Raw genomic sequence first — 21503 nt, forward strand, 5'->3', positions numbered from 1 at the left:
TTAGCTTACACAGTATTGTACTTTTAAAATAAGTTTGCATAATTTAATTTTAATTGAAGCTGATTGTAAACAAATTCACATCAAATGAAATCTGATGGACGTTAAACACTTAGGATGTAAGATTGAAAAAATATGTTTTATGGAAACTCATAAAGTGCTTATCCAGTAAAATTGTCTGCTTCAATTCAAAGAAAATCTGTAGTCTAAAAGGAGATACTCTATGTAAGGGCTGGGACATCTGCTCAGATGGGATGATGCTCGCTGAAGAAGCATGAGAAGCCACGTTCAATCATCTGTACCTTCATAAAAATCAGGGGTGCCCAAGTGTAATGCAATGTCTGGGAAGTAAAAAGGAGGATAGCTGGAATTCACTGGACAGCCAACTAAAATGTATCAGTAAGTTCCTGGTTCAGTGAAAGACTATATTAAAAATAAGGCTATAGTGATTGAGGAAGTATGCTATATTAACTTTTGGAATACACACACACACACACACACACACACACACACACACGTGCATAAGCTTGCATATGAATAACCATAGTCAGATATCTTTGTGTATTCCTATATACATATATGCACCGTAGTTAGTATGGCTTTTCATAGAAATTAAATCTAAAATATGACATTTTAGGCACACTAGTATTAAAATTACAATTTAAGATAAAAGGAATATAACACAATGAATATAAACATAATGAATATAAACATTATTTTAAATGAATTTACAACTATTTTTCTCAAAATTAAGATAACACACGGTTTTAAATATTTTATATCAGTATCAGTGAGAATGTAAATTGGTGTGGTTTTTGTGAAAATTAGTGTGGATGTTCCTTTAAAAACTAAAAACAGAATTTTCATATCATCTAGCTAGCTACACTTTACCAGAACAGATTTCCAAAGAATTCCATATCCTACTACAGAATTACTTGATCATTCATCCGTGATAGATTTGTCCCCAGTGCTTAAATAGCATGTACATGCTAGATAGTAAACTTTCAGTAAACGTTCATTTAACTGATGAAGCTACAGTTACTGACGATTCCATTACGTCCTTGGACAGGATCCTAAGGAAAGTAAGGGAGCCAGGCACATGTGTGTCTAGAAAAATATAGTTGCAATAATAGTAACATCAAGGACTGGATATTAGAACATCTTTGTCTTGTCTGAGAAACAAAGACAACAAGGATTTTATAAGTATGTGAGACAGAGGAACCAAAGTAAGAGATGAGATCAAGGAGGTCTTGGAGGAAGGAGCTAGGTAGATGGTAGTGGACTTTACTTTGAATGCATGGACAACTTTGGGCAAAGCCTGAAATAATGTTTCATAAGCTCTCCACAGTCTACCAAAAACTTTGTAGGGGACATGAGAGCAGAGATTCAAGTGAGAAAGTTTCAATCATTCAGGTAAAGGCTTTGGTTATTTAGAACAGTTATTAATGGAAGCCTCTGTGTGTACTTCCAACTGCAAAGGGGGGGGAGAGAAGAGGGGGAGGGAGTCAGAGGCAGAAAGACAGACAGACAGAGTAACACAGAGTGGGGGAAAGTTGAGGAATTAGATGTGAACTGTGATAGAAAAAAGGGCAACCAAAGGTGACCTCAGTGGTTTATGGACTGAGAAAATAATTTGCAAGATTACAGAAGGAGCTGATTTATAGAAACATTTTAAGATTGAGAGGTTCTCATGAAAGATAGTAAACACACAAATGAGAACTTCAAACAGTAATTCAATGAAATCGTCCACCAGTTCCCTCTTTTCCTTCACAGAATCCTACTCACATCCCAGCACAAAACTCTCACCATATCCTTTATAAAAGTGGAAACAACTCAGTAAAATCCTCCCTTTTATCACATATTATAAGGATATTTACATAGATACACTCAAAATAAATTACCGCCATCTCTTCTCTGTAAGGAGAGATTTAACCCTGATGATATGGTTGCTTGAGTTTGTGAGTCACACACTTTTTGAGAGCCAAAACAGCAACTGAAACCGTTTTTATTAACTGGCGGTGCCGGTCAATGCCCTACATAGATATGAAGATTTATGCTTTTTCAGAATGTGCCAGAAGAAGGGCTGGCACACTTTGCATGTCAACAAGGATTACTGGCATCTCATTTGGTATTTATCCTTGACTTGCTTTGTAGAAGGCCATACAGGAAAAGCCCTCAGTATCACTGATCTATGCCAACAGTGTTGTAAACTTCCTGGTATTCTGGATGCACGTGAGTCCCAGACTTCTGTCTGAATCTATGCCCTTGTACTAAACTAAGAGATGCATTTGCAGAAATTGGCTGGAAGATTGTGACTTCAGTTACAGTGCTAGCTTACGTGGTATATGCTTGCTTTAATTCGAGCCTGAATAGGGGTTGAAGCTGCCTCGTTTCCTATAGTGACATACTGTCCTGACTCTCCTATGTTTGCAGACTTGCTGTGGATTGCTCTGTAAGCCAGAGGTCTACCTGAATTGTGACTTGCTGAAATCTAATCCTTTGACTTTTTTTTCCTACTAGGAGACATCAAAACATACATCTGATCACTGAAGTTCACATAAGTGTGCATGTTTTGTCCCCTGTTCGTAGGTTAAAAATCTTACTTCCTTTCCATTGTACAACATTCTTTTCTTGGTCTGACACTAGTCCTGTAGATCTCAGAGGGTATCCAGGGTCAGGGGAATGTCCTTAGTAAGGTGTAAGCTCTCATGTCCCAGATTAATGAAATAGCATAGAGATGCAGGGATAGTACAGTGGAGATGTTTTATTAGGAGATAGTCTACTTCCAGGAAAAAGAAAGCTGACTGGAGGACAGAAAAGCTCATGTCCTGGTCACCCTCTACTCACACCATTGCTTTAAGCAGGAGCACTCATTCTCCATGCTGGCTATACTGTAACCTCTTCAGACCTAGAATTGCATAGCATACAAACACAATGTCTATGTCTGAGGATGTAAAGTAGGGATTGTGGTAAGCAGTAATAAAATATGTATTTTTTGTTGTCCCTGTTTAGAAAATTGTATCTCAGGTATTTATATCTTTGGATAGCAACATGGTATAGAATTTATAGGCAAGAGATGAGGATTTAAAGTCCTGATTTTTAACTTGGAGACCAATTAATATTTTTGTTCACAACTGTCCCAAGAAGGAGAAATTTACAGAGAAGAAGGAGGGGAGATGGGAATTTTATGGCTCATAGAAAATGATCCAACTTCAGGTTGGTTTATTCGGTGGATGCACTAGTAGTCAGATAAGTTTACAAGGGGGCTATATACTGTTTTGAAATATAGGTAGAAATTCAAGTAAATAAGAAACCACTTGATGTCCATTAATGCTGGGCAGGTCTACTATTTCAGTGGCCATGAATAAACACTATCTCTGTAATTAATTAAGGAATGAGCTTTGGCTTTCCATTGCTCTGCAGTCAGGTTAGCAAGGAATCACTAGAGATTTTTTTTTTTTTTGCAATCTTATTATCTAATACTTCAACCTACTATCCTTTATAGCATGAGTCATTTTATTTTAAAATACCTGTATTTAGAAAATATTAATAATGTTAAACTAAGCATATAGGAATTAGATAAAAAATAATCTTATTAGATAAACAAATTAAGAAGTCTGTAAGGTAGGAAGAGCAAATATTCAAATTATTGCACAATTGAGTTTGGGAATTAAGATAATATGTATGCTGTCCTCTTCTTTCTTCTTACCTTGAGAAGAAGAGGAAGAAGAAAAAGAAGAGGAGGAGGAGGAGGAAGGAAGGAAGAAGAAAAAGAAGGGGAAGAAGAAGAGGAAGGGGAACGGGAAGGGGGACGACAAAGACCTTCTGTGCCTTTACTCATATTCTAATCTAACAGAAAAAGTCATCTAGTGACCATTGCTTTTCAAGTTCATTAAAAATTTCTTAATACACTGGATTACTTGATCTCAGTGCACTGATCACATTGTGTAACATTAAGCCAGAAACATTTTTTTATTTATTCTTTAATCTTTTTTTTCACAGTCCAGACTTTATCCCCTTCCTGGTCCACCCTCTGACTGTTCCACATCCCATACCTCTTACCTCAGAATCTAACAGGATACCCCACCACAATCCCTACTCCACCAGACCTCCCCACACCCTGGGGCCCCAAGTCTCTCAAGGGTTAGGTGCATGTTCTCTGACTGAGTCCAGTCCCAGCAGTCCTTTGCTGTGTACGTGTTGGGGGCCTCCTATCAGCTAATGTATGCTTTCTGGTTGGTAACTGATTGTCTGAGAAATCCTGATGATCCAGGTTAGCTGAGACACTGATCTTCCTATAGGTTTGCCCTCCTCAGCTTCTTCCAGCTTTTCCCTGATTCAACCACACGGGTCACTAGCTTCTGTCCACTGGCTGTGTGTAAATTTCTGCATCAGACTCTTTCAGCTGCTTGTTGGGCCTTTTGAAGTGCAGTCATGATAGGCCCCTGGTTGTAAGCACACCATAGCATCAGTAATTATGTCAGGCCTTGAGGTCTCCCCTTGAGCTGGATCCCAGTTTTATTGTGTAACAATTCTTCTCAGCAATCATTGTCCTCTTTCTCAATTTTTAACATTAAAATTCTTTTACTTGTAAATCCTTTTTTCTTGTTGGAACAGCCTACTCCGTTGTCATTTAACCATTTTGTTATAAAACTAGTGTTGGATAAGCCTAAGGCTCAATATTAAGTCAAATTTCAGGGTTGATGTTTTTACCCCTTCATTTTATTTGATGGTGCCTCAGATTTGCCACACAGACAATGGTCCTTACCCTGAAATGTTGTTTCTTAGAGACTAAGGTTATTACTATTGTCACTATAAATAGCAAAGTGATCCTGCTCTTATTCCTTGGAATATTTGGAAACGTTGATTATTTATATACTTGGCACATGCAAGAAACTGAAATTTGTGGGATTTGCATTTTCAATATTATATTTGAAACAACTTGGCTGCTTATCCTACTGCAACTTAAACAGCTAATTATACTTCAATATTCTATTAAGACCATCCAGACTAAATATTAAATATCTCCTTCCTCCTCCTCCTCTTCCTCCTCCTCCTCCTCCTCCTCCTCCTCCTCCTCCTCCTCCCTCCTCCTCCTTCCTTCTTCTTCTTCTTCTTCTTCTTCTTCTTCTTCTTCTTCTTCTTCTTCTTCTCATTTTAACCAACAAATCTATACTGAAGTTTGAATAAGCAAGAATATTAAACATTAATTATTATCAAACTATGTGACTAAATTATGGAAAGTGTCACTGATATCTTGGGTCATCATTACTTTAATTTACATCTGTTTACAAGCAGTAGGAATGTTCTAGCTTTGTCATTTTTTATAACTGCATAAATCCATCTTCAGAGTAATTCAAATACTGTGGAGTACCTAGTGTGTTTATATAAAAACCAGAAATATTTCAGATAGCCTTAAGTATTACAGTAAGAGATATTTTATTGTTCAACATTAAGAAGTCATTGCAGATCATTTAGAAACAGCCAAAACATATTGAATGTGAAATATGAGTCCAAATAGAATTTCCACATGCCTAAAAAAGAAGCAGTTGGATCAAAAGTTGATTAAAAAATTTCATATATTACCTTCAAGTCTTTGTTTTAAATTTTGTTCAATAAACACAACACATACCCCTGTATGAGTTGAGCAAGAATGACGTCAGCAAATACGCGAAGTGCACAGGAGAAAGCTCATGAAGTCTAAACCCTACCCAAAGAACTACAGGCAACTGTAAATTGTGAATGAGAAACCTGGCCCTCCACAGATGGACACCAGTTGATTTTCCAGTGTCAAATGGTCAACGCTGAAACATATATACAGGTAACATTATATGAACTGTGACCATACTATGTCAGAAACTGATGAACACATTTTATTTTTCTACAATAACAGAATTTATTGAATGATAGTATTCTCTTAAGATATAATGATTTTGATGTCGGTCTATTGGCCGATCATCATATTTTTCATGATAGCCCTGGCAAATGCAAGCATAGGCTCTTTTATTCTGATTTAATTGATAAAATTAACTCTTAGATTACATATTACAGTTCTATATTAAATCTCTTCTGCCTACCTTCTCTCTCTCTCTCTGTGTGTGTGTGTGTGTGTGTTTGTGCACACATGCACATGCACCTGTGCAGACTACATAATAGCTACAAAGAACTAAAAAGTAAAGACTATGTAAAGAGAGGAAAACAGATATAAATACTAACGAAATCTCCTGGGAGAAAGATAAGAAACTGTGCTAGAGGTCTGTAGAAAGAGCTGGTGCTTTGAGTCAGGCTGATACTGGGTCACAACTTGGGCAGAGTTCAACCCAGTTTAAGAGGTGAAATACTGAGAACAGCTGAATGACTAATCACACAGATGGCAGCTCTGGCTGGGCGAGCATGGAGTTAGTTGTTGGGACTGAATTGAGCTAAAGTCTATGGGACAGATTTGACTTATCTATTTAAAACCCTTTATTACACATACCCAAGTCAGGTCACAGGTCAGTGTGTCCATCATGAACCATCACAATATCCATCTCTTTATAGGTTCCAGGTGAGGGAATTGTATCATTTATTCAATCTTGTTCACTTAGGCTCCTTCCTCCCAGAGTAAAGAAACCAAGCTGAAAAGACTCTCGGACAAGCCAGGATGTGAAAAGGACTCCCAGACAAGCAAAGCTGCAAAAAAAAAAAATCTCAGAAGAACAAATGATACAAGGAAGATTCTGAGACCATGTGACCATACTATCTCCCTGCAAAGAACAGAAACCTGGCCCAGCTCCCTGAAAGAGGTTTAGACCAACCGAGGCACCTGGAAAGGATACCCTTCCACCTGTTGGGTGTCTTCCGGCTGTGCAGTGTGCTCCAGATTCCCAACTTAATGAGCTGTCACCCATGCAGGGATGGACTTGGGTGATGCAGCTGTCTCTTCGTCTTATCTTGCACCTGTAAGTAACCTCTCATCCACTTTCCTGTAAACACAATAAGACTCATGGTTCATTAAGTTGGACTTTATTGGTGTCTATCTTTTGATCTGTCATAAGATGTGTATATAGGATGAGTAGATGAGATGTGTGTGTGTGTGTGTGTGTGTGTGTGTGTGTGTGTGTGTGTGTGTGTGTGTGTGCATGGAAAAAGTTTTGTTCCACAACAGTTGGGTTTGGGGTGAGAGGAAGAGCACATGTGTTTGAGAAAAAGAGCTGCTTTGTCCGTGTTACATGACAAAGGTGAAGGAGAGGGACACGTGCAATCTAAGCTATGTGACATGGAGTATGAGCAACTCAGGCTTTATGATGTGGGTCACTCATTTTCTTATAGGGGAGTGGTGCTTCGGGAATGTGTTAATGGGGAGATGTGATCCAGGTCAAGCTGCCTCTGCCTCCTAAAGTGTATTGTAAACAATGCAGTATCTTCTCGTGTTTCGTGAAGCTTTTTCTGGGTAGAATCTGAAAGGATGGAGTTCTTTAACATTCTCAACCTTTTGTTTGTATAAAAGCCGAATCCAGGAAAATGAATGAGGAATAGCACATGGAGGAGTTAGTGGTCATCAAGGTAGTCTTTGTCTTCTTCCTCCTTAATTAGGGATCAACTGAGTTTGGAGCTTCTCCTCACTATAGTAGGTAGGCAGAAGGAGCGTCCTCTGGGTAAGAGAGCTGGTATCTGAATTGACACACTGTCCCTTGATCATAGATCACATATTGTAAACCCTTTTAATGGTGGAGACTATCAATTCGGGCAGGGGTGGGGGTGTGCAGTATGTGTATTTACTACAGTGAGTAGCTCAGGGGAGCAGGAAGATGGACTTAAGGACAGAACAAGCGCCAACAGAGAGAGAGTAGTGCTTGCAGGATTCAATTTTTGATGGCTTTAGCTTCCTGAAGAACAGTTTTTGGTATTTAAACTGTTTGTAATGTAGATAAGTTAGACATGGTATGAAGACATTGGAGTAAAAATAGTTTTGTTTTTAACAGAATTGTTATGGGTAACTTCTTGGTTAATTTAAGTGTAATGATTAACTGTTTTGGAGTTTCCACCAGGAAAAATAGATTGGCAGAGATTAGAGGACAAAATATTTTCCTGTGTGACAGGGTCCTCTTTATTCTGTATACAGGAAAGAAGGAGGTAGTTGCATCTCAGTAGAATATGTCTACTGAGCAGGAAGAGCTGAGAATGGAGATTGTGATAGTTGTGATTGGACCACACAGTTAGCTGGTGTCTCAGTCTTTTTTCTGGATAAATAGCTACTAACCAAAGAGGGCAGAAGACTGAGGCCTCACGTTCTCTGTAAGCAGGGGCTTTCTGCAGCCCATATTTAGGATGGTGTCAGCTGTACATAACTCCAGTCTTAAGTGGGCATACTGAGCCAGCAAGAAGAAACGAGAGTTCAGGGAAACTGGTTCTGGCTAGTCTTGTAGTAGTTTTATTTGTTTGTTTATTTAGCATTAGTCATATGGGATGGAACAGAAGAGTTAAAAGGAAGAATTTTTAGGTACTGGTGACCACAAAAGGCAGAAGACTTTGTTGAGTGCTAGCATACAAATAAATTGTGATACCACAAAGAAAATAACTTCTTTGGCATAGATCTAGTATAAAAATGAATATTCAATGAAGAGTTTGATCCAAACATGGGGTATCTGCAAGCATCTGAAAAGGAATGTCAGGTATGTCAGTGGCTCACTGAGGTGAGTTTCCTTCAGCAAGCTGCTGGACTCTTCTGACACACAAACTCTTGTCATATGGTATTAGGCCTCACACAGAGGTAAGAAATAAATTGCCTTTCTAAAGACTCAAGATAGACATCAATAATTCAATTCTAGACTTTCAGCATTACAAATATCCATAATCGTTGATGTTTAAATCAATCTTGACTGTACATGGAGTGTTTTCTTTGGTAAACCTTAGTTTATAGTTCTTCCAATTGATCAACATCACATTTTTTTAATATGAAAACCATTGTCTCCTATTCTCCAACACTAGACGACTTTATGCTAGGATATACTACAGATGATATTGTGTAGGAGAAAGGAAGGGTTGGTAAAGGCATTAAGCAGGAAATCCCAGGATCAATATCAAATCTACTAGTCACAATCCAGATCTTAATTCTGGTTTTTGTCCTCTGTTCTTACATAATATTTTTTTTTTCGCCAGGGGAGAGCGCGAACGCAGTCCCCCACTACCACAAATTATGCAGTCGAGTTTCCCGCATTTGGGGAAATCGCAGGGGTCAGCACATCCGGAGTGCAATGGATAAGCCTCGCCCTGGGAAAACCACCTTCGTGATCATGGTATCTCCCCTGCCAGGTAAGTATACATAATATTTATAATATTATATCTAAAGTTAAAATTTCTAAGAGCAAAGGTATGACCAGAAATCACAAGGTCAGTAAATGAGAGAAACTGGGATTTAACAGGCAAAATATATTTATGCATATGTTTGATCTCAGGAATTTTGAAAAGAGTAATTTTACCTCAGGAATGCTATAATCCTTAAGATGTCTTATCCTGCTCCCACATCTCTGCTTAGGGTCTGAAAGGCTAACTTATCCTTTACTTGGGGCTAGCGGAACCAAGTTGCCCCAATGCTACAGTGCAGTAGTTTTATATATAAGTTCAGAACAACAGGACAAGGAATATGTAATAATTAAGATCTCATATTTTTGAAAAAGAAAAGAGTGTTACGGGTTTTCTGTGGTATTCTAATTCCCATAGGTTCAGGGACCAGCAAGGTACTGCAAGCATTCTAACCAGCCATCACTTACCTGTGTTGTGCTTTCATCTAAAGAATTTCAGATCTCTCACTGGCTCAAATAGGTACAAGCTGCTAGACTCTTCTGACACAGGAGTTCTTGTCACAAGGATATTAGGTTACTCACAGAAGTAATAAATTGGCTAAGGGGGTCAAGGTAGACATTGATCAAGATAGACCAAGATAGGCCTCACTGAGATCCATCCTTTGACAGGTGTGAGAAAGTATTTGGAATATTTTCTTTGGAGGTAGCTTAAGGTGGGACTTTTGAGAAGACAGAAATCCATATGTCTATTCAGCTATTTTTATAAAAGAAGCAAAGCTTATGGTCTGAGGAGCCAAGAGAAGAACACAAACATCTCTCTTCACTATCCCACAGAAGTTTGGAGTGAGATCACACTTACACAGGACAACTGTAGCTCTAGAACCATTTCATCAGAAATGGATAGAAGTTGATCGTCACTGAGAAGCAATTCTAATGCCCTACACCTCTGAGTTAATGAAAATGTGCCTTTATGTTTCGATGAATCTGCCTATTTTAGATATATCATCTAAATAAGGTCATGCTCTAAGGCCATACCACCTTGAACACATCTGATCTCTTAAATAGGATTAAACGCTCTTCTGTTAATGTCTTATATAGTATAATTATTAGTACAATCATTGCAAAATTCATCTATCTTAGATTCTATCTCAAAAGTAACCCCACCCCCTTAGCTGAAGAATCCATTGTGAGCAGACACTGAGGCTCTTTCGTCTACTCATTCCTTAATGGACTTTTAGTTTCTCTCTTAGCTATCATAAATGCTTCTTAAATGAGAGTGAACAGGCTGAAGTCATTTGAACACCTGCTTTCAGCTGATTGGGAGAAACTGAATTCAAAGTCTGAGACCTACTTGTAGTTCCACCGTTGATGTCCCCTGGCTCTGTGCTGTTTCTTCTTATCTCTTTGATTTTCTTCCAGCAGTGCACCCACTTGTCAAAAATGACTTCGGGGTTTTGTTTAGCTCCTATCCATCCTGATGGGTGTAAGGGAGCATCTCTGTGTGGGTTTTGAGGTTAAACTCAATTATTGGAAACACAACTATGGTGAGAGAAAGGAGCCCCTTCACTCTGGAGTCTTCCTGAAGTCTCGTGATTGTTGAGATTCAAGAGTTCCAGCACAATTAACATTTGTCTGAAAGTTTCTGAAATTGAAACAGTATTTTTTTTTTATTGAAAATGTTAAAATACTAATGGACCTTGCTTAAGGGCTAAGCCTATAAGACCTTCAAAGATGACTTTACTCTTTTTCCAGATATTTTTAGAAATCTCACAAATAAGACTACAGCCTGGTCTGCAATAAAGCACTTTAGCTTCCCCCACAGCCCTTGTGACCTACGGCTTTACCTTATCAGCTGTAATCCGACCCAATCTTGGGAACCACCCTAAGATTGCATTTGGGTTTCCTAGCAACCCTTAGAAGATAATAGCTTCAAAACACAAATGGCTTGTTTGATTGTTTTTAAAGAACATGAGTTGAGACTTTCCTTTGAGAAGTCCCTATTTCCTTTTGGGTGAGCTTTATACTACCTTCCTCAGCACTCTCATTTTTATTAATGCTAAGGTTTAACATCTACATTGACATTTCTTTTACTCATTCTTCACACTGGCACTCATGCTTTGAGGAACATAATAGAGTACATCTCTACCCCAACACCATAGAGATTTGATTTTAATATCTCTAATAATAAGTGAAATTGTTTTTAAAAGATACTTGTCATATTGTTTATCTTCATTTGCAGAAACATCTTGAGATCCTTTGCCTATATTTGGTAAGGAAAGTAGAGGTTACTGAGTTTTAGACATTCATGAATTATAAATGCTGTTACTGTTACTTCATAGGCCTCTAGTTCTTGTCTCACCCTTTATCCCTGGATTCAAGCCATACTAATAGTAGCTATCTCTTTGAACCCAAACCTGACATCTATCTGTTAGAGAACACAAGCCCTCCACGGGAGATGTAACCCTGGCCTCTTTTTCTTGCAACAGTAAGTTGCAAGATGGCCCTATCCAGTACCTACTCCCATGTCTGGAGTCACTAATGCTAGGCATATGGTGTGAAACTTCCTTCCAATTCCCCCAGAAGCCAGAAGAGTCAAATCATCTGTTTTCTAGAGACTTGAGTACTCTCTCCTTTAGACCCATCTGTCTGTTATGCTATATACAGCAAGTATCTGTTCCTGTGCTACTCCACCTTCTGAGATTATATCTCCTAAGAAAGCTGCTGCTAGAACTGAAAAGCCTGCTCCTCCTCTTCAAGCCACATTTACAAAGATGTTTCAAAGGATAACCTTGCACCACATCCTTTCTCAAACATGAATTTTAATTTGTAACAGGCGTTTATTAGATTCCTGGCTGGCTTGCAGATATTTGCTCTCATCCGATAACTGCTGCTGCTTCTTTGTCTTGTTGTTTGTTATTTTTGTCGCTGCTGCTGCTGCTGCTGTTGTTGTTGCTGCTCCTCCTCCTCCTCCTCCACCTCCTCCTCCTTCTCCTCCTCCTCCTCTTCCTCTTCCTCTTCCTCTTCCTCTTCCTCTTCATCTTCTTCTTCTTTCTTCTTCCCCTTTCTCTTCCTCCTATTTCTACTCTTCTCTTTTGATTTTTAACTCTGCTTATTGTTTTCTTCGCTATCTTGCATTTCATAGTTGATTTAGTGTCCATTTCCTAGGCTTCACTTTTCCTGCCCAAACATTCGGTGTCAGGAACAAGAAGTATGATGATTTTATACCCCCAAACTATCTTTTTTGATCTAAAAGTTTTTCGTAGGTTCTTAATAAAAGATCATGTGAACTATGAACAATGGTGAATGTATTATTTTTCTAATTTGGATATATTTTTTCACTTAGGTCAAGCATTTCTAAACCCATGTGGAATAGGAATGGAAAGAATGGGGCCAGGGAAAAAAAGTCCTACTTGCCACTGTATCTGATCATTTTTGCATGATGGAAAAATCAATTGGGAGTATGTAGTAGAGGATTTTTGCAAACCTTCATTCTGGATGTTGCTCTATAGTTTTCTTTTCTTGTATTTGGTTTTATTATCAAGGCAATAGCGGTCTCCAAAAATGAAGTTTTGGGTGAATACTTTCCTCAAGTTTGGATAAAACTTTGAAAACTATTGGTACTGCTCCTTCGCAAGCAAATCTTATCTTTGACCTTCCTTAGGCTGAGAGGTTGTCTGGTAATGGATCCGATCTCTTTACTTAGTCTTTTCACCTTTCCTGCCTCTCTATGAACTGGAGTTGATGTTGATAATGTGTATGTATCTAAGAATATTCATTCCTCTAGGTTATTAAAATCTTTGTCATAAAATTTTTCCTTAGAGTCTCATAATATATTTTTAATTTTACAGCATGAGTTCTAACGCCACTTTTTTCAATTTTGATGATTTGTTTTCTTTCCTACAGTTTAGATGTTTTTGAATATTTCTGTAGAGTTGTGTTCTTTTTAATGTAAAATTTTATCCTTGTAAATGCCCCCACACAATGTCACTTTTGCTATTGCATTATCAGATTATGTCTTCCTTTCCACTAAGATATTATCCAATTAAATTTGTGTTTCATCTTTCATTCATACGTTACTCAACAGTATGTTTTTAAATTTCCACTTTACTTTTGGTGTTAACTTCTTTTCATTATATTTTGGTAAGTATTTAATATGTGTTTTCAATTTTGTCAAAGTTACTCAGGAGTAGTTCTATGACCTATAATGTGATCTCTCCTGGGAATGCTCCATGTTTATTGAGAATATTGTATATCTGGCTGCTGTGTAATACAGTGTTTTGTATGTATTTGTTAGGTTCATCTAGTCTATACATTTATAAGTCTTAATTTGCATTGCTGAGTGGAAGGTCTATTCATTGCTGAAATTAAGGCATTATTGTGCCACTATTTCTTTTAATTGAAGCATTTCCTCTTAGGAAAAAAATAGAATCAGAGATGGTTCAATGGTTCAATGGTTAATGGCTCTATCCATTCTATTATTTTTATGCACGTTTTAAAATCAAATGCATATCTCGATATATTGCCCCTCACCCCCACTTTTGAAATCTGTGTTTCAAAAGTCTGTGTAACTCTTTAAGGTACTCTATGTCTTTGATTTTATTGATGTATTTATTTGTGTTTAAAGTAATTATTTTGAAGTTATGCTTGTTATTGCTGTTTTGTTGATGTTTTCTATTTGTTCTATAGATATTTTGTTCCTCTTTTCTTTCCTCTGTCTTCTGCTGTGTTCACTGCTTTTTACACAATGGTATTCTTTGTTTCTTTCTTACTAATTTTGTTTCTCTTTTCCTTTGCACATGTTATAGGATGTTCTCCTTGTGCTGTAGATACAAGAAACAGCTTATTGCTGTGGCAACCTGTTTTAAGCTAAGAATTACTTAAGTTGTTTACCAAAACCCCTACTCTTTTATGCTTCTGTCTCATGCTTTCACAATGACTCAAGAAATATGCGTGTATATTGTATATCCTTTAGCATTCTGTATAAACTATCACAGACAAACACTTTGTACTATTATATTTATTTTGTACCTTCATCATTTACTTTCTGTAGTGACACAACAAGTAATTATGAGCCAGCTCTAGTATTGGAGCATCCTGGATTTGTCTGTGTGTTTGCCTTAACCAGAGATCTCTTTTTTCGTAGATTTTCATGTTGCTTTCTGTTCAACATCTTTTTTTGCTTCACCTGAAAGACTTGTATTGGAATCCCTCTGAGTTCATCCTTGATAGAGGTCACACTTTCTCTGTATCCTAGAGCATCTTTATCTTTTAATTTTTCAAAAATATCTTTAAATTTTGTTCATATATACATGGACATTTTTTCCTTAGTAGTTTCTAAGAAAACTTGGAATTATTACCCTCTAACATATTTTTCAAACTCTCTGGTTTCGTGTGTGTGTGTGTGTGTGTGTGTGTGTGTGTGTGTGTGTGTGTGTGTGTTTTCCTAAATGATGGCATAGTTAGATTTCACGATATACATGGTATTTTCAATCAATTTATGATTTTATGTCTGCCTCCTAAACAAAACCCTTATTACTTATGTATGACATAATATTATGTTCTGAAATAACTCCTGATCTAAATTGAGCTCCAAGTTCTCACAAGGAATGCTACTACACAATTTTGTGACATGTTGGAGCAGGTGTTAGAAAAGAGGATACAGTTTAAATCAAAGAGCATATTACAATAAAATATGTATTTGTTCTTCATCTGAAATTGAAAATATCTTAGTGTGACTGCCTCTGCTTTTATTATACAGTATTTTAACAGTCAAAGTTTCTGTTGTTAGTTAACTCCTGGGAGAATTAAGTATAAGCATTAAAAATGACCTGCTCTTCCTCAGTTAGGATGTGAGATGCTCTCACAAATATTATTGCACAAGATAATAATAAAAAAAAGATATAACAAGAAAGAAACCACTGAATATGTGTCAGACACAGTATCTAACTTTTAGGCAAAAATTAGTACATAATCCTTTCAACCATTCTCTCTTTAAGATAGAAAGCTTGAGGCTTAGCAAAAATAACTTGCTACAGCCACATCTCAAGGAAGTGAAACTGCCAACACTCTAAACAAGGCTGCTACTTCCCAGAGCCTGTGGGCTTTCTCTAAGTACTGTCTTTGATGTATAAAAGTTCAATGCCACTGAGAACTACAATCAATCTACTGTTTGTCCAGACATCTCTCTGTCTCTCTCTGTCACTCTGTCTCTCTCTGTGTCTCCCTCTCATTTTATCCCTATCCATTTATCTACACTCTCTCTCCCTATCATCTATCTATCTATCTATCTATCTATCTATCTATCTATCTATCCTTCTACTGAAACATTAATATCTCTGTGCATGTCTGTATGATTCTATCCATCTATCCATCCATCCATCCATCCATCCATCCATCCATCTTCCTCCAAGGGCCAATACAAATATGATATCTATGATGCAACCATGTTCAATTTAAATGTCACTAAGTAACATCTTTGTGCCATCACTTTTCTATACTGAAAATATATTAAATAAGAATAGATACAGCCTTCCTGCTTTTCTTTTTTCTCTCTCCCCTCCTCTGTCTCCATCATCCTCAATAAACCTCTTTCACTTGGAACTATAAAAAATAGAATAGATACAGCTATCTGTATTATAAAATAAATGCACAGTGTTCTTAGAGAAATATTAGCCATAGCTGTGGACCAAAGATCAAAATTTTAAAGATCTCTTTTAACAGAGTAACATAGTCATTATTTCTATGTTTGGAACTTCTTAGAAGACAAGTATAGATAAACATATTCATATAAATAAACAAAACGTAAGTATTCAATTATTTTGATTGAATATTAATAACTTAAAAAGCATATATTTTATTACACAAACAATACACATAATTTTGATATATAAAAAGGTTATTTCTAAATATATTGATTTTATTGAGCCAGATACGATCTTATATAGTACTGTGAGTAAGACGACTGCATATCTGATTTTACAAATTACCATCCATAAAAGAGGAGCTGTTAGTGATTATACCTGAACAGCTGGCAAAGCTGGGGTTATCAAAGACAGGTCATATTTACCAACCAATCATCTCTATCTTAAAGACTTCAAAGGAGCCTCAGTTGTGACCCTGATAAAGGCTACATATTTTTTATCTGAGAAGGAAAATAAGAGGTTCTGATAGGAATGTTAGATAGCTTTTTGTCATTTTAATACCAGGATATCTACCCTCTAGTTCCTGGTAAACCAAGCAGTGTTTAGTATGGGTTCCTTCTCATGAAGTGGGCCTTAGGTCAAATCAGATTTTTGGTTACTCCCACGAGTTTTGCCCACTATTATCCTAGTATAAGTAAAGGAGAGTATTGTAGATCAAAGGGTATGTGGCTGGATTAGAGTTTACATTTCTTTTTTGGTAGCTTACAGAGTAGCTTCTCAGACACAAACCATAGGGGTAAAGGTTCTATGCAAGTACCAGCTCGAACTCTCCATGTTCAATGAACTGTGTGTGTGTTATCTTCAGTAATAACACCTTAGCTGTCAGTTTGTGAAGAGCAACCAATAGTTGTTGTCATCTTCTTCCACCTTCTCCTGCTCCTCCTCCCCCTCCTCCTTCTCCTCCTCCTTCTCTTCCACCTCTTCTCTTCCATACCAATGAATTCAAAGCTATTCCTTACTTTCATTTCTATCAAGTTCAGTGTTTTCATCTGTTCTTATGTTACAGCCTTTGATTAATTTGGATTTGAGATTTTTGCAGGGTGATAGATAGATATGGATCTATTAGGATTCTTCTACATGCAGCCATCCAGTTTATCTAATAACATTTGATTAAGAGTCTATTTTTTTTCTGGTGTGCATTTCTGGCTGCTTTATAAAACAGTCACATATCCATAGATGTGTGGGTTTATCATAAAATATTTTTAAGCAGATGTTTTCCTAGGATCATAGTTTAAATATCTACATTCATGATAAATTGGAGCCCTGGGTTTTAGAGTTATATCAAAACTGTTCACCTCATTGTAACCAGGAAGGAAAGTAAGAAAGGAAGGAGCTAGAATCTCAATTTCCTCTTAAAAGCAATCCTTCTCATTATTCACCAGTCATCTCTTAATCTGAATATGATATCTAAGATGCAATAACATTTTGTTTAAATGTCACTAACATTTCTGTACCAGTAGCATCTACATTGAAAACACATTAGAAGAAGAAGAAGAAGAAGAAGAAGAAGAAGAAGAAGAAGAAGAAGAAGAAGAAGAAGAAGAGGAGGAGGAGGAGGAGGAGGAGGAGGAGGAGGAGGAGGAGGAGGAGGAGGAGGAGGAGGAGGAGGAAGAGGAGGAGGAGGAAGAGGAGGAGGAGGAGAAAGAGGAAGGAAGAGGAGAAAGAGGAGGAGGAAGAGGAGAAAGAGGAAGAGGAGAAAGAGAAGGAGGAGGAAAGAGGAGGAGGAGAAAGAGGAGGAAGAGGAAGAGGAGAAAGAGGAGGAGCAAGAGGAGGAGGAGGAGGAGGAGGAGGAGGAGGAGGAGGAGGAGGAGGAGGAGACCCTACTGTCTCAGGAATTTCTCCTACCTCCCACTTGTGTCATTACCTAGAGACAGATCTTGACAGATCTGATTTTGAGGAGGCATTTTCAATCCCACTCATAATGATATCAGATTACATCAGGTTTTTATTTATCTGAAGATGTTAAAAAACTTAGGTTAAAAATACAGAGAATGTAAAAGGGAATCCATGTCATTATTAAATACTCTCCTCACTGGAAACAGAAATACAACATGTTTATTGCAAATAGAAATCAACTAATGTGAAAACCAGTCTTTGTTGACGAGTTAACAAAGCATGGGATCCTGAAGTCTACCATTGCTCTTTACATCACTCTTCACAAGTGTATGTTCCTCTGGATTTTTATTTCCGTAAAGAGAAATATTGCAGTGACTTTATTATCCGAATAGGTACTTAGTCCTAGGCTATTTAATTTTCTTTATCCTTTTTTGAGTTTAATGTTGTGATTTAATTATTTTCCCCTTTATAGGGAACTTGCTATTAAAGAATAATGATTATTAACATTATTAGCACACCTACTGACTTCCATTGTAATGGTGCTTTTCGACATTCTTTAAGATAAAAGACTTAACCCTTAACTTACCTCATCATAGCTGGATTCCCTTTCCTCTGTTCTCACATCCAGACTATTTTCTTTTCCTTTTTTTGAGATTATGCCACCACTTTCAACAAAATACCAAGTTTATTAAAATATACTGTTACACATAAAACCCAGAATTTCCAAATGTATGTACTTTAAGTTGCACAAACTCAACCTCCTGGCAAAAATATAAAACAAGTATATCAACCATTAAATGTTTATTGTCTACTAGGTAAAAAATTAGTTTGTGGCCATTGTCTAACTATAGGTCAACATCATGGCCGTCCTATAGATGACCTTCAAAGTGCCTATCTGAAAGAAAAGGATACGCTTCAGAAGTTGTTTATACAGTTAACCAACACACACTGGACAGATATCACTAGCCTTATTGAAAGGCGTGAAGAACAGAAATGTCATTCTGAGAAAATAGTTCAAGGTGATAAGGAAGTTGTTCTCCAGTATTTTAAGGAGCTTACTGATATGTTAGAACAGAAAACAAAGTTTTTTTCTGGCAGCTCTCTGTGAGGTTGGCAAGATGATTAATCAAGAATACACTCCACAGATTGAAAGAATGAAGGAAATAAGAGAACAACAACTTGAGTTAATGACAACGATGACACCTTTACAAGATGAATCTCCACTTAAATTTCTTGAAAAAATTGATGATGTTCACCAACTTGTGCAGATGCTGAAACAGAGACCACTTCCTGAGGTCCAGCCTGTTGAAATTTATCCTCAAGTAAGCAATGTTTTAAAAGAAGAGTGGAGCAGAACAGAAATTGGACACATTAAGAAAGCTGTCATCCCTGAAATGAGAATCTCTTCAAAAAGGATGCCATGTTCCTGGCCTGCTAAGGGTGAAAAAGAAATGGAATTTTTAAAAATCTTAAACATTGCTGTAGTTTCACTAATTTCAGTGATATTCATGTTGATGCTCCTTTTCAACCATCACATAATAACCTTCTTAAATGAAATTACTTCCATATGTTTCTCTGAAGTCTTTCTCTCTGTTTACCAAAGTTTATCTAAGAACTTATATGACTTAAAAAACACAGTATGCTACACTTTGTGTTTGTTAAAGGAATTTATGTGGAAAATAGTGTCTCATTGAAAACCTAATTTACCAGTTTTATGTAGGTGTATTCTGTATAGCAGAGGCGAAGTCTTGGTTGGTAGATGGAAAGGTCAGGGTGGCATAAGTGGCAAATAAACTTTACATCTGTTCCAACAGATACACAGAAATATGACAGATTCCCCAAGGTGGGGTAGAAGTGGTCAGAAATGAGACATTATCTGAAAGGCAACTCAAATCAAATTCGAAAACGACAAGTTTTGTTTTGAATATTAATACCAGACTATTTTTGGTGCATGAACCTACATTCCCAAACACATATCCTAGAATAAGCACTGGCTTTAAATTAAAGAATCCTATCATGTACAAAAGAGCCTAGCTGCTGATTTTTAATTCAATTGTTCCTTGAAAGAAATCCAAATTATATTTGATACATGTTCCATTATTCCATCAAAGAAACAACCTTGACAAAAATTAAGACTGATTTCCAAATAAATAAAGTTGATTCGATCTACTTTGCTGTTTGTTTATTAATAGACTTTTCATTTAGGGTAATGCAAAAACCATCACAAAGTGATAAACAACTTAAATTTAAATAACTATTCACTAAAATATTTATGTTTAAATTTAAATGCCCATAGCTATTTCTAGGCCTTGCGTGCTTCTGAAAGCCATAGCGCTTTCTACATATTTGCCCCTATGAACAGCATGAACAACAGTCAATATGCATTTTTTAAAGCATTTTCAGTGTAATTTTTTAAGAATTGACAGAATCACTGGCACTTGGTGGTGTTTCTATAAGGCGAGCAGCCATTTTGACTGTTCTTGCAACAGTGAAGAATTAAGGGGAGATGCAGCCCAGTACAATATGATAAAAATATTTAAGAACCAACATTAATAACCATAGCTGCTTCATGATTTATTTGTAGGTTGATGTCAAGGTGATATATGATTGGACAGTAGAGAGTGAAGGGGGGACAAAGTTTTTGTAAGGCAGGAGAGAGGGGGCGGGGGGAAATCAAGATGGAGTCTACAGAGAAGGACGGTTCAGATTTAGGTGACCTAGGTCAATTTTATCTTGTCTAGGTGGGCGGTTTATATCTTTATCAATTGGCAGGGAATTTACTGTGTGGAAGAATTGTGGATTGAGAATTTAACATATAAATCTAATTGCTAAATTATAAGTTTCTGGAACTTTGATTTTATTGGGCTTAAAAGACAGTGTGTGAAAAAAAAATGGCTGAGAGGCAGTTGGAGCGTGTGGATCTGGTTCTGTTGCCCGCATGGAATGGAGTGAGCACGCACAGGGACTGCAGAACGAGGTGTGTGTGTGCGTGTGTGTGTGTGTGTGTGTGTGTGTGTGTGTGTGTGTGTGTGTGTGTGTGTGTGTGTGCCAGGCATGATAACTACCACCTAGGGGACCACACAGAGGGCATCTAAAAGGGAGACAGCCAGAAGAGGGTGGCTTGTGGACTGGATAGCACAGTAGCATATGGAGCAAGTGGATCAGGCTTGCGAGAATTGATAGCAAACCACCATTTTTAATTTTTACTGCAATATTTATTGTTATCTAAAAGTGTCTTTTAAAGAATTATTTATTGTTTTGCATGTTCATATGCAAAGGGTTTGTGTGTAGAGAAATCAAACAAATGAGCCCATGATTTGGAGGTCCAAGAAAATCTATGCTGTTGATTCTCTCCTTTCAACAATTATGTGGATTCTAGAGACCAAACTCAGATTACCAGGCAGATGAGGCTTTTGACTTTACTCACTGAGCAGTCTTCCTCTCCTCATTTTGAAGACCTGGCTCAAAAATTTTAATGGCAAAGATAGAAAATAGAAAAATAATTCTGCATGTATGATCATAGGCAATGAATGAACTTTCAGATAGTCTACTAAAACACAAATTCCTAGTACTACATGTGAGAAAAAAATAGATATTATAAAACTTAAAATACTGAAAAGGCAACTAAGGATAGAGGAGGGAAGAATTAGCATCTCCCTAAGAATGAGACCCCTTATTGGTTGTT

The 21503-nt window shown here is 37.1% G+C and overlaps 1 protein-coding gene and 1 non-coding gene across 2 annotated transcripts; one reads left to right on the top strand and one right to left on the bottom strand.

Moving 5' to 3' along the window:
- The first annotated feature begins 977 nt into the window (after window positions 1–977).
- Window positions 978–19779, top strand: LOC116895815 (tripartite motif-containing protein 59-like). The gene is given in 6 exon segments (XM_032896949.1): window positions 978–1079; window positions 1346–1410; window positions 2063–2229; window positions 9139–9291; window positions 18562–18902; window positions 18904–19779. Coding segments are annotated over 6 exon segments (1437 nt in total). The 3' UTR covers window positions 19513–19779.
- On the bottom strand, window positions 9136–9299 carry LOC116897379. Its single transcript, XR_004387426.1, has one exon. It is a non-coding gene; the product is annotated as a U1 spliceosomal RNA (small nuclear RNA).
- Window positions 19780–21503: the final 1724 nt, after the last annotated feature.

Source organism: Rattus rattus, chromosome 3 (assembly GCF_011064425.1).
Source record: "Rattus rattus isolate New Zealand chromosome 3, Rrattus_CSIRO_v1, whole genome shotgun sequence".
Lineage (NCBI taxonomy): Eukaryota > Metazoa > Chordata > Mammalia > Rodentia > Muridae > Rattus > Rattus rattus.